The 13,403-nt window shown below is 37.4% G+C and overlaps 1 protein-coding gene across 1 annotated transcript; it reads left to right on the top strand.

Moving 5' to 3' along the window:
• The first annotated feature begins 788 nt into the window (after window positions 1–788).
• Window positions 789–13,214, top strand: LOC121808559 (histone-lysine N-methyltransferase ATX2-like). Its single transcript, XM_042209113.1, has 25 exons — window positions 789–1,716; window positions 1,808–1,859; window positions 2,010–2,084; window positions 2,185–2,407; window positions 2,980–3,103; window positions 3,210–3,314; window positions 4,146–4,351; window positions 4,637–4,729; window positions 4,811–4,908; window positions 5,746–5,901; window positions 7,608–7,745; window positions 7,934–7,981; window positions 8,788–8,902; window positions 9,017–9,082; window positions 9,164–9,225; window positions 9,392–9,448; window positions 10,191–10,259; window positions 10,361–10,559; window positions 10,851–11,126; window positions 11,284–11,345; window positions 11,423–11,500; window positions 11,806–11,901; window positions 11,975–12,078; window positions 12,153–12,299; window positions 12,932–13,214. Exons 1-24 carry the CDS (start codon window positions 1,139–1,141, stop codon window positions 12,292–12,294), a joined length of 3,222 nt encoding a protein of 1,073 aa, XP_042065047.1. The 5' UTR covers window positions 789–1,138; the 3' UTR covers window positions 12,295–12,299; window positions 12,932–13,214.
• The last annotated feature ends 189 nt before the right edge of the window (window positions 13,215–13,403 follow it).

Below are 13,403 nucleotides of genomic sequence, written 5' to 3'. Positions count from 1 at the left end.
ATTTTATGTTTGGAACTAAATCGCATGTTAAAAACTCGTCAACAACATCTAATAACATGCAACTGCCAACTTATTTTCCTTTTGACGCACAAACAACTACGTGTGATCATCCTTTTGCATGGATCTACGGTGATGTTAGTACTACTAATTGTGACCGAACAAGATATAAAACATAGTATGTTGCTAAACTATTTCCATTTTAATATGTAGAACTCGCACAAAAAAATATACGGCTTGCGTCATGATCCTCTTGCATGAATCCGACCTGACAATATCTTAAACATAACTCATTGGTAACTCGCACATAACTAGCACGAGCAACTAATACGTCCCGTGATGCGATCCTTTTATATCGATATGTTAAATGTTACTATTATCTTTTGGCGTGACTTTGTCCTGTGAAAATTGATACTCCCTCCGTCTCCAATTAAGAGTCACACTTTTCCATTTCGGTCTGTCCCCAATTAAGAGTCACACTTCATTTTTACCATAAATGATATGTAGGTCTCACATTCCACTAACTCACTTCATTCATATTTTATTATAAAACTAATATAAAAAAGTGGATCCCACATTCCATTAACTTTTTCAACCAACTTTTCTTTACATTTCTTAAAATCCGTGCCTGGTCAAAATGTGACTCTTAATCGGGAACGGAGGGAGTAGTATTTTAATCGCAGAAAAACCTTTTTGATTCGTTGTCTTAATTGAAACTCGTACACACACATTAACTGAATTCTGTAAGTTAACTGATTTCTGTAAATTTGCCCAATTTATTGGATGCCGGCGACCTCGAGGAAAAACAGGGACGATTATCGAATTTGTTAATATTGTTTAACTGAAGATAATCACAGATGGATAGAGAGGGAGATAATTTGCAAAAATACAGAAAATATAAGTCTGTAAAGAAATCGAAATAAAGAAAAGAATGGGAATTGAAGAAGGATTTGTTAGAGAGAAGAAGCGTTTTGTCTCTGTAATTCACACATGTCAAAGGAGACGCACTATATATAGAGCCGACGCCCCTCTCACTCTTCAGGCGCCAACGGCGGGAAATCATTTTTTCGCTCCGCCATTGAAAAACCCTAAAAAAAATTACCTAATTATTCCCCACTGCCAGGGGGGTTGAAGAAGAGCCATGGCTGCCGACGCATTACCCGGAAACGGCGGTGCGAAGCTCAGCGACGACGATGAATTTCCCCGGGGAGGAGCGCCCCTCAAGTACATCCCGCTCTGCGACTTGTACTCCGCTACATCTCCCTGCGTCACCGCCTCCGGATCGAAGAAGGTCAAGGCTGCAGTGCGGAAGCCTCCGCAAACGAACGGCCATGGTCAATTGGCGAAGCACCCGATCACGCTGGAGTCTCAGTTCGGTATAGTTTACTCGAGGCGCCGGAAGAGGGCGGAGAGCACCAATTTTATGAAGGGGCTGCTTTTGGATGCGGAATTGGAGGCTGACGGAAGGGGGGAGGGGGCTGTCGTGAAGCAGAGGAGAGTTCGGAATGTGGAATTGGGGAGTGATTGTAAGTCGTCGGAAGAATCAGATGATCCAACATCGTTGAGTGATGATCTTGACAAAACTGATTGTAGATATGTTCGGGAAACTAGGAATGCGTGTAGGATTGTTAATAATAGCCACGTGAAAAAACGAAAAATTGATTCTTCGGAGACTGTTGTAAAGAATTCAGGAGCTCGACGGATGAAGAAATGGGTCCGGTCTGTGTCAGTCCCTTTTCTTGCCTTTTGTGCTCAAGTTCACAGGTTGATGATGTTTTCATGGTGTCTGTACTTTGTTGTTTGGGTGCAGGCTGAGTTTCGAGGGAGTTGATCCAGACAAGTTCATTGAGTTACAATGCAAGGTCAGAGCTTCAATGACCAATAACAGTGATAATTGCATTTCTTCAGTTACTGATCTTCTGTGGAAACAATTGGACAATCTTCTTTATTACTTTTACATGTAATTTATCTCTCCTCCCATTTCATGTTCAAATTGTTGCTGAATGGAACAGGTGTTCTGGCCACTGGATGCAAGCTGGTATTCTGGCCATATAACAGGGTACAATTATGAGACTCGTCGACACCATGTAAATTCTCTTTTACCTCACACTAATTTATTAACGTGTATCTATCATGCAACTAAGTTAATGCTGGCACATTGGTAATATGTGGGGGGGAACTATGCAGTTGAAGTATGAGGATGGAGAGCAAGAAGATCTGGTTTTATCTAAAGAACGTATAAAGTTTCATATCTCTTTGAAGGAGATGCAAAGTATGGAGTTGAAGTTATGTGAGAAGAGCCCGGAAGCAGATGAACTTGATGCTAATGAGATGATGGTTTTGGCCGCCACTTTAGATGATGATTGCCAAGAGATAGAAACTGGTGATCTGATTTGGGCCAAACTTACTGGTTTGTCTCTATCTGCTTCTGGCTTTGCCTTAAGTTAAAATGCCGGTCTATCCGGTGGACTGCACTACCTGATCATTATAGTTTAGTAGACTAGTTCATTTCATCTAAGAGTTTTGATATCTGATGGGTTCGAATAAGTAAAGATAGAAAGGTTTCATAAACTGAAATAACTAAAGATAGAAAAGTTTCATAAACTTTGATATCAGTAAGATAGTAAGACGATACAGAAAGGGTTCTTTGCCTTTTCTCACATCACCAGGAGCTTATAATTTTAAATTTAGTCTCAATTTAATAATATGAACAAATTAAAAGCGCATGTCATTGTTCACTCCGTGTACATAAGCTGCAAGCTCATCCTTTTCCAGCCCCTGCACATAATCTGACTCTGTAGCATATTTTCTGATTTTGTGGGATCAGGGAATTTTTGTTCTCCCATGTGCTGTTTCTTTCTATTGTTATATATGCTGGCTGCCCGAGCTTCTTCTTTTGTTAGTTTGTAATTGTTTGTTTGTCAATTACTTTCTAATTTATGCAAGTTTTCTAAATATATACCTCTATTTTCTCTGATGTAGGACATGCTGTGTGGCCGGCAATTGTTTTAGACGAATCTCATGTGGGTAAACACAAGGGATTGAACAAAATTTCTGGAGAAAAGTCTGTGATTGTACAATTCTTTGGCACCTATGATTTTGCTAGGTATTATTTATGACTTAAAGTTGATGATTCTTTGGAGAGTGATTTTTTTGCTAAAAATTGGTCACCATTCAGTCTACTCCATTTATATTTGCTTTTTTTTTATCAGGGTTCCGCGCAAACAAGTTATCCAATTCCTCAAGGGCCTTCTTACGTCATGTCATTCAAAGTGCAAGAAACCAACTTTTGTTCGAGGATTGGAGGAGGCAAAAGTGTGAGTTTTTTTAAATCGGAATTCTTAGATTTTCATGCTATATTTTATGTTCAGTACAAATGCTGTCAGATATTCTCAAGCGATGGATGTGCTTGGGATGGTCGTGAATTCGTAATTCATGTCTGCTTCTTTTAGTCGTATTTTCTTAATTTTTCTGTTTCTTGTGTCTATTCTGTAAAAAAATACTACTCCTCATAGCCAAAGTGATTTGACCTTAAACCTTAGCACCGCCTACCTTCTGTGTTTGGATTTCGGGGTAAATGAGATGGCTTTGGTACCAGTTGAGCCTCAATATAAAGAAGTGCATCAGCAAACTGGGTGTTCAGTTCTGTTGAATGAGTGGGAGATGCAGCCTGGAAAACTCTAAGTATGACGTTTGCATGTTTTGAATTTTGCTTGGCTTTTCATGTTTTTCATAGGTATGCTTACTCACAATACTTTAAACATTATTTGGCTTATTAGAGCCCAGACACCTAATTCTTAAGAATATGCTTGTTGAAAAGTTGAAGCATTTGTGGTTATTCAATTCCCAGTGAGAATAATTGGGACACGGATATTGGCTGAATAGTACTGCACCAATGTATTTCTGGCAATCCTGGGCAATCCTGGCATTGTAGTTGCTGTACTTCTTGTATCAAAATCACCTGTGGAAGACATTCATTGTTAATACATTTCAAATTTCTGGTGAAAATATTATACTGTGTTTATGTTAAAATTCTAGGTTAGGAATAAAAATGAGATGTCTGTTTATCACTTCCAATTAAAATTCTTTTGTCGTTTATTTCACTAGTACAATTCCTTGGTATTCTCTGAATTAGCTGTTGTGATCAGATATCTTAGTGAACAGAGGTTACCGGTAAAAATGCAGCAGCTGCGAGATGGTGTTGACGGTGATGTAAAGGATAATAGAAGCGGGGTGAATGAAGATGGTGCTGACTCGGGTGGTGAGTCTTTGAGTTATGATAAGATACTTAAGAAACTTGATGATCTCAAAAGCTGTAAATTGGAAGATGGAGAATTACAAATAGTAAGCCTTGGTAAGTCATGCTAATTTCTCATATTGATAATATGTGGCTGCATTTGTTGCTTTCTCTTTATATATCAGGCCTTGTTAGCTTTGGTCAGGACACAACATTGCATTTTCGAATATGTTGTAAGGACCTTCAAGGCTGCAACTTACCGTTGGTGGTCCTTAGTTTTTGGGACCTTTATTAGTTAATTACTTGACCATGTCGTGGTATCAATTAATCCAGCATATTTAACGAGGCAGGAGCTCACAGCATAATTGACAATTCAGTTTGTGCATGTGAATCATTGTGCAGGAAAGATTGTCAGAGACTCCAGTAATTTCCAAAATGAGAAATACATATGGCCTGAGGGATACACTGCTGTAAGGAAGTTTACATCTTTAACAGGTAAATTAATAATTTAAAGTTATGTGTTACTTCTTACTCCCTCATCATTGTTACCATTTTACATTTCACTTTCTACTTCAGATCCAACGTTGCATACTATGTATGAGATGGAAGTACTGAGAGATGTCGACTCGAGGACCAAGCCTCTATTTAAAGTTAAAGGAGATAATGGAGAAGAGGTATCAGATAAAGCTATCTTATCAAATTTGCATGGCACCTTCTACCTTTCCCTATATGTCCTCCTTTTTATTTGCCATTCTATTTTCATTCCATGAAGTCATGCCTTCCCTGCCTGAGGTTTGTATCTAGTGTTTCATATTTAAAATAAACTGGTAAACTTGTGAATTTCTGTCGAAGAGTAATCCTGCCAATGCCTGATCCCAAAGCTGGCTGTCTTGTTTTTCTGAGAGAGAATGGCATATAAAATATAATCTTATATGAAGGAACCCTTAATAATGGATATGGTGCCAGGAGCCTTACTTTGTAATCTTGGTCATTAAATAAATAATAGGGTGAATATCATAATTTGATCCAACATCTTGCCGTTTTTAAACAAATGTCCAAGCATTTCCAGCAACACATTTCCGGTATAAGAACATTGACATGTCTCGTCGCAGAAATACATGGAATTGGGCACTTGCCCACCTCATTCAGCACAGAGACTTTTATTGAGAAAATAAAATCCCAAGCCCTAGTTCCCACTCCTGAACTGTCCTCTGTCGCATTCTACTGTTCACCCAATTACAACATTTGCAGTCCACTCCCAAAACCGCTCCACCTTGTCTCATGTGTTGGAAATACTATGATCTTCCAATTAGGTATGGCTCGGGAGCTTATATCGGTCAACTGGCTGTATTTAACTTTTACCCAAGGCAAAGAGGCGCCTAGGCGGTCCTTGTAGATTATTGAGATATAGATGTTTCATTATAAGTCTGGACTTGTTACAGTTAGCTACTGCCTACTCATGAGCCTGCTCACTCAAGCTTTGTCTTGTTTTTATTGTCATTATTATGCAGTTCAATGGACCAACACCATCAGCTTGCTGGAATAAAATTTACAAAAAGATCAGGATCATGCAAATCAGAAATAAAGATTGTAAAGCTGATCAGAAGTTGTCCTCTGGTTCTTATATGTTTGGTTTTTCCCACCCAAAAGTTTCCAGACTCATAAAGGTACTTATTTACCAATCACCATCTTAACCTTGTCGAAGTAGGTTATTTACTAGTCTATACTATGTTACTATTCCCTACTTTGGTTGTCATATATCTTGTTAAATAAATTTGTATGCTATAGAGTGTTCATTATTTTGGTCTAGTGGTCTACAACTTTCCATTTTGAGTTTCTTTTAGAACTTTACACTGTTAAATATGTGATGCTTAAAATGTTTATTATTTTTCAAGTGCTTCAATGAACAGCAATGAGTTGGACTCTCATGTACCGGTACATCCGATTTCGTTCTATTTTCTTATAAATTAAAAAAGGAACTGCCTTGATTTTTTTGTGTACTTGGATACTACTAGATTCTATTTTCTTCTTAGTTTTTCTCACTCAAATATGAAACTCACTGTTTCTCTAACTATAAGGGAAATTAATATTTTGAAATATTACGGGTAATTATGGCCCATTTGGTATGCAGAGTTGTTTTCCCATTTCTTAACTTCGGAGAATATTAATGCGACAAGTCATTGCATTAAGACCTCTTGTACCAAAAAGGTTGGTGAGCATTGATTTCAAAACCCTAAATCTTAAAAATACCCCATTTAGCTAAACGGCGGCGTTCTATGGATAAACTCATCTCAACCATTAACTTTAATCTTTTTGTAATCAGCCATTTTATTCTGCAAGTTGATTTCCTGCTTTATCTCCTTTTTCTTTATAACCTCTGGCTCTTGTTTCTGCTTCTTTCTTTCCTCTTGACGTCTTGAGCTTTTGTTATCACCTCGTTTCTTTTACTGGCTTTGCCTTCTTCATTGCACTTTCCTCCATCCCTCCCTGCTTTCCATTTCAGTTTTACCTTCTTTGTCTGCACAACTTTTGCTATTCCATTTACACTCTTCTTAAAAGCTTCACCACCTTTTCTCATCGAATCTGTCAACATTGCAAAAACATCTCTTTTCCTTCAGATCTACGCGCCCATCAACCACCAAGCTTACCATGATGAAGCAGAAGACCAACAAGCCGAGAAAGGGAAATGAAGAGCAAGTTACCAGAGCAAAGCGGAAAATGAACAAGCAAAAAGAGGGAAATGACCCGGTCTCATTCCAACGCAGGAGTGGCCTCCGGCCCCGACATCGCCATGGCCATGGGCCGGATGTGAGGGGAGCTGAAGAGGTGAGGAGGAAAAGAAGGGAATATTTAGACGAGAAATGGATGGTGAAATGTGAAGAAAAAGATAAAAAGAACTTAGCAAATTTTATTTCTTTAGATAACCAAATTTGAAGATCTTGAAATCGCAACATCTTCACTGTAGAATTTTGGGAAGATCACATAATTAGTGTTTCAAATGATGATCAGTAGTGCAATTTACCATCCAACAGATTTTCATGCGACGTCAATTTTTTGTTTTGGGTTTCAGTAATTTAATCAAGCAGGCTCTATCACTTAAGAATGCAGTATAGCTGCTCAACATTTAATAATTTGTATGTGTGAGATCTTTTATCTCAGTCAATTGATATTTACACGCCAGGTACTACCTTAATGAGGCTTGTAGAGTGTCTGCGTGAATGCTCATTTATGTATTATATTTTATAATATTAGGGATTGATGAATTTTGTTATCTTTTACTTTACTTGGAGCATGACTCATTTGATTGTTGTGGCGGATCAAAACTGTACATGGCCTCACATATGCCTTCATATTAATGTATTATATTTTGCAGGAGATATCCAATTCCCGGTCAGTTGCAAAGGGTTCCCAGTTGGCCTGTAAGAAAATGAAAAACTCATCTGCTGGTTACCGACCTGTTACAGTTACATGGAAGGACCTTGACAAGTGCAATGTTTGCCATATGGATGAGGTAGTTTTTTTTTGTGGAAAAGGATTGACTGTGGTTCTGTCATTTCATGTTTTCTGCTGCTCTAGATTGCATGAGTTAACAGAAACTGTAGTTCTCTTCATCTTTTTTCTAATATATTTAAACATAATTTCATTATCAGCAAAACTATATTTCATGAGTTGAATAATAATTTCGAATATATAATTCAGGAGTACGAGAACAACTTATTTCTCCAGTGTGACAAATGCAGGATGATGGTAAGTCCGTATCTTGCGACATTTATTATCTGATTTGTCATTAAATGAACTGCATTGATCCGTTATTTACATTAATACAGCGAGTTGGTCCTCCTTTCTGTCAAGGAACCATTATTACAAATAGCTTTCCTATTTTATTTTCTTTGTTCTCAGTGTTATGCACTTATGTTAGAGAAACTTGCTACTAAATTAATTTCTTTTTCACTGATTTCAAAATTTTATTTTATGCAACTCCAGAATAATTTTAGCAAAAATCGTGTTGCTTGACTTGTTGGCAAGACTCTTGTATTGAGATTCAATGGTTTTACCATGACCATGCTGCGTTCCGTTCTTATGTCAATTAGTTCTAAATCTATTGTCAATTGCTTGAACTTTTTGCTGGTTGCATTGATTTTCTTATTCCCCTTCCCTTTCCTGATAACCCACCCACACAAGTTATAGAAGCTTGCAAAAAATCTTTATCGCCTGATTTCTGATATCTCGCAGCTTCACAATTTCGTAAAATCTTTTCTTATACTGCAGTGAAGTTATGAAATTGATGTTCCTTAAACTGCTCTACCATGAGTATCCTCTGTTGTAAATTGATTTTACAGAGCAAGGTAGCCTGACTTTGCATCAGCTAACTTTGTTGTTGAAAACACTTTTAGACTGATATCCTGCCATCAGTATGTTATGCTACTAATTCTTTGTACTCCATATATTTTGCTTGCTTTTAATTTTCTGTTTCTAGAATATGGTAACTTCACCGTTTTGGATTTTTATTGAAGTTTCTTCTCTCTCCTTTTTTGTCATGTATACCTGCTCAGGTGCATGCCAGATGCTATGGTGAACTAGAGCCCAGTGGTGGAGTGCTTTGGTTATGCAACTTATGCCGTCCTGGAGCACCTGTATCTCCTCTATGCTGCCTTTGTCCTGTAGTAGGTACTTTAAGATTAATACTACCTTTAATTTTTCAACTTCTTCATCCGACCATTTGCTGTATTCGATAATCAATAAATAAAACCAGCTTGATGTTCTGAATGAATTTAACTTCAGGAGGTGCTATGAAACCCACTGCAGATGACTGTTGGGCTCATTTGGCTTGCGCCATATGGATTCCAGGTCTCTATTTGTTCCCTGCAACTTCATAGCTAATTCCTTTTTGAACTAAAATTCTTAGCTAAATTGTCTATTTTCATGCAGAAACGTGTTTATCAGATATTAAAAAAATGGAACCTATTGATGGGATTGATCGAATCAATAAGGTATCTCCCCTCTTTCTAGGTTTGGCTCTTTTAATTTTAATTTTGTGTGTGTCCCAGTTGATTACCAATCACAGAGAAGCATACTTGCCCAACAATCTTTTAGATGGCATTGGTTAAGAACTCTACATGATTGAACATTAGTTGATAGTTCTTATTTTCTGTGAAGGATCGGTGGAAGCTAATTTGCAGCATCTGTCACGTTTCCTATGGAGCGTGCATACAGGTAGATCCTTTTTTGTGCTTAGCTGATTGTTCGGCAATTTGTGTTAAAAATGCATTCTTCGATATGTGTGCTTTTGGTCTGGTGACATGGCTTAGTTTTGTTACTCTTGTACACTATCCTTCTTCAACTTCGGATCCCAAACTTGAACAGAATTCATGTTCTGAGTTTAATAATGTTTTATACATGTACAAATTGTCGTTTGACACAAAGGGTCCATCTGTGATTCTGCATCAAATTCTACTGATGGCTGTCACACATCTTGCAGCGTATTTTTGGGATCAGTAATCCTGAAAAAAATTATGCTTCTCTTAAGGGGGTGTTTACTTTTGAGGATCAGCTTAGATAGCTAAATATAGTATAGGTCAGTCCCTTGTATACTTAGATGGATTGGAGTTTTAGGATATCACAAGGCCCTTGATCATTCCTACTGTATGATTTAGTTTTGCTTGATTCATATTCCATGGAAAAGGTTGGATTGGAGGAATCCTAGGAATGAGGATAAAAATACTTATCACCTATCTTATCAATCATCAAAAGTAAAGGCCCAGTTTGGAACAAATCTATTAACTTTACTGATGGGATGTATTGGTGATTGGTTTGGTTAGTTGACATTTATGTTAGTTCATATTCTTCTGACTATGCTTCTATAGAAACTTTGCCATGTTCATCCTTATTTTCTTCTTCTGAAAATTTGAAATTATGCATCTATTCCATTATATTTATGTATATCATGTCTCTTCAGTGCTCCGACTTTAATTGCCGTGTGTCATTCCATCCCCTGTGTGCACGTGCTGCCGGCTTTTGCCTTGAGGTATCATGTTTGTGTATTTATATTTTATACCATGTGCTTAAGCATACTCCATTAGTTGTGGAAACTCCTTTCCTTACTTGGTTCGTCTATGGTATATGTAGCCTGAGGATATGGATAGAGTCCATGCAGCTCTTCTTGATGAGGATGAGGAGGATCAGTCCATTCAGCTTCTTTCCTTCTGTCAGAGACACAGGCCAAAGTCTAATGAAAATATGCTTTCTGACAAACGAATTGTTCAAAAGGAAGATGAACATGCTGAATATATTCCACCTATAAACCCTAGCGGTTGCGCTCGTACTGGTATATTCTTATCTACCATTCTCCCAAGTTTAGATGAGATTTCCAGTTTTCATCTGATAGAAAAATCATCTTCTCTTATTGTGTTATATAGCTATTAATTTTCCATTTTGGAATTTAATAAGGGAGAGACATAAACTCTGGTTAGCTTGACAAAGTAGGTGTAAGCTAGTCACTAAATACTCCATAACTAAGATTGTAAGTAGGATTGTTCTATGTTTAAGAGGATCTCTTTGGAAATACAGTAGCGCTGTCTTCATGGGTATCTGATTTCTTTTTTTCCTTGCCTGTTAGAAATTTATGATTACCGGAAGAAGCGGGCAAAAAATGGACAAGATGGTCCGTCATCAAAGCGCTTGTATGTGGAGAATGTGCCACATATACCAGGTGGGTTCAGCCATCATATGCCCTTGTGGAACAAGATGTCATCCAGTGAACCTGGTGGTTCCAAGCACTCTGTAGACCTTCTGGAGTTAAAAAACTTGCAACTAAAGTCATCCCGCGAGTTTCTTTCAGTTGCTGATAAGTACAACCACATGAAGGAGACCTATAGGAGGAGACTGGCATATGGTAATCTTTCTTATGCTAGTGGTTTAGTTTTGTTTCCTAATTGTGGTTAAGGTTTCTCCTTCATGGGCACGAGTTCCATAATCTTGCCTTTTGATCCAATATATTATTTGGAAGTACTCTATTTAATCATTTACCTTTGAAAATAATTTGGCCACAGGGAAGTCTCGTATACATGGTTTTGGTGTCTTCACTAAACTTCCGTATAAAGCTGGGGACATGGTAAATTGCTATGACAAACCATTTCTTTCTAATTTTGGAGGTTTTGCATATTAAGTTGGCATTTTGTTGCATTTAAGGTGATTGAGTATACTGGGGAAGTTATTCGGGGTTCAGTAGCCGACAGAAGAGAACACTTATCTTACGATAAATTAGTGGTAAGCATCTACTTTTTCCTATTAGAATTGCATTTTCTCCTTAGCTTCCTGTGGTATATATTTCTGCTGGGCATCACTGTGTGCTTCAAATTATCTCTAGCCTCTTTAGTTTAATAAAATGCAATTTCTTTGTGATATTCTTTTTACACCTTATGTTTGTGATTTTTAAAACTCTCACATATTGAATGACCTTCAGCTGTAAATCTGCATCATTATTGAGTGTCAGTATTTCATCTCATTAAGACTGCTTATAAAGTGCCAGTTTATACCTGTTTTCGGATTATCCTAATGTTTCTTCGGTGCAGGGGGCTGGAACTTATATTTTTCGGGTTGATGATAATCGTGTTTTAGATGCCACCAAGGCAGGAAGCATAGCACAGTTGATTAACCACTCATGTGAAGTATGTGTTGAATTTAGCAGCTTTATTGTTTATTTTTAAGTTCCTGCAGAAGACTAACTTTTTCCTCTTCCAGTCAAACTGTTATTCAAGAGTTATTAGTGCCAATGACCAAGACCACATAATAATATTCGCGAAGCGAGATATTAATTATGGCGAAGAACTAACATATGATTACAGGTTTTCTACCTCATCCAGCTATTGTATTTTTTGGTTTATCAATACAAGTGTACTCATGTTTTCTTGTGTGGCAGATTTTCTTCAATTGGTGAACGACTAGCTTGTCATTGTGGATCTTCTAGATGCCGGGGTACAGTGAATGACATCGAGTCTGAAGAAAGACTAAAAAAACTACATGTACCCAGCAGTGAATTGACAGATTGGAAAGGAGAATAAAAGAGGTCAGTTATTCCATTTAGTCTTCTATAATATCTACTAAATATAATAACGAATACTTCAAGAGCCTTTTTCTTGACAATGGTGGAGTCTGTAATAAAATGAAGAGTTTTTTTGCAATTTTTTTTGCATCTGTTGTTGAAAATTCATGTCTACGTGATACGCTGCTGCCTTACGGAATTCCTTCCTTTTCTAAACCCGTATATGCAACACTGTTTCTCACACAGATTCTTATGCCGCCTCTGCTTATCAATGAAATCACTAATTTGAAAAATCAATAAACCATGTTTGGTAGGATGGAATAAAATGAGGGTGGAATGAAATGTTAATTTCTTTGGATTTCCTTTGCATTCATTCCATCACACCAAACAAAGAATAGAATGGAAGTAGGAATAAGGTGTGCTAGCTTGGAATGCTTAAGGTCTACTTCTGCATCTTTTTATTCTAATGCACGATACATCATCCGATTCAGAAAGTTCCACATTGGTTAGTTATACAACAACTTGTGCTTCTTAATATCTCATCTCTTCATATGGGTTGTGTGTCTATCCATTTTCTCGGACTGTAATACTTGCAAGATGAGAGTTACACTCGTATTTCTGGCACTGATGGGTGTTTGCATATATATATCGTGCAGAAGCTCTTTTTGGCGCACCATGGAATCGGGGAAGAGTGTGGAAGATGTTGTTGTGGTGGCCATGGCGGAGCTAGAGATGTTGTACCTTAGAATTTTTCCCAAAAACTACAGTATATTGCTACATATGACCAATAAGGATCCCCAATTCTTGTTCAATTCTCATGTCTGTAAAAAAGAAAAGGTTTTGCCTCTGATTGAGAGGTGATGCCTTTTATCAGTTGGCAGAAGCCCACAATGCTTGTATTATTTCTTCTTTAGTTGAGAAAAACCACAGTTTAGGTAATTATCTGTTTTGGTTATTTTGAGGTTGAGTTTTTGTGTAAATTTTGATTCTATGCTACATTATTTCGATTCAACCAGTAGTCAAACTGATCCCACCTTGAATCATGATCACAGTGAAAATGCATTAAAATGAAAAAAATTAAAAGAATCTAGTGAAACAAAGGCAAAATCACAGTGATTTGTATCCCTT

Source organism: Salvia splendens, chromosome 6 (assembly GCF_004379255.2).
Source record: "Salvia splendens isolate huo1 chromosome 6, SspV2, whole genome shotgun sequence".
Lineage (NCBI taxonomy): Eukaryota > Viridiplantae > Streptophyta > Magnoliopsida > Lamiales > Lamiaceae > Salvia > Salvia splendens.
Note: the sequence above shows the minus strand (reverse complement) of the source record. Positions and strands in the feature narration are given on the sequence as shown.

Coding starts and splice junctions, on each gene's coding strand:
- LOC121808559 (XM_042209113.1), top strand. CDS start 1,139: ATGGCTGCCGACGCATTACCCGGAAACGGCGGTGCGAAGCTCAGCGAC. Junction 2,408..2,979: donor GATTTGGGCCAAACTTACTG/GTTTGTCTCTAT, acceptor TCTCTGATGTAG/GACATGCTGTGTGGCCGGCA. Junction 10,260..10,360: donor CTGCCGGCTTTTGCCTTGAG/GTATCATGTTTG, acceptor TGGTATATGTAG/CCTGAGGATATGGATAGAGT.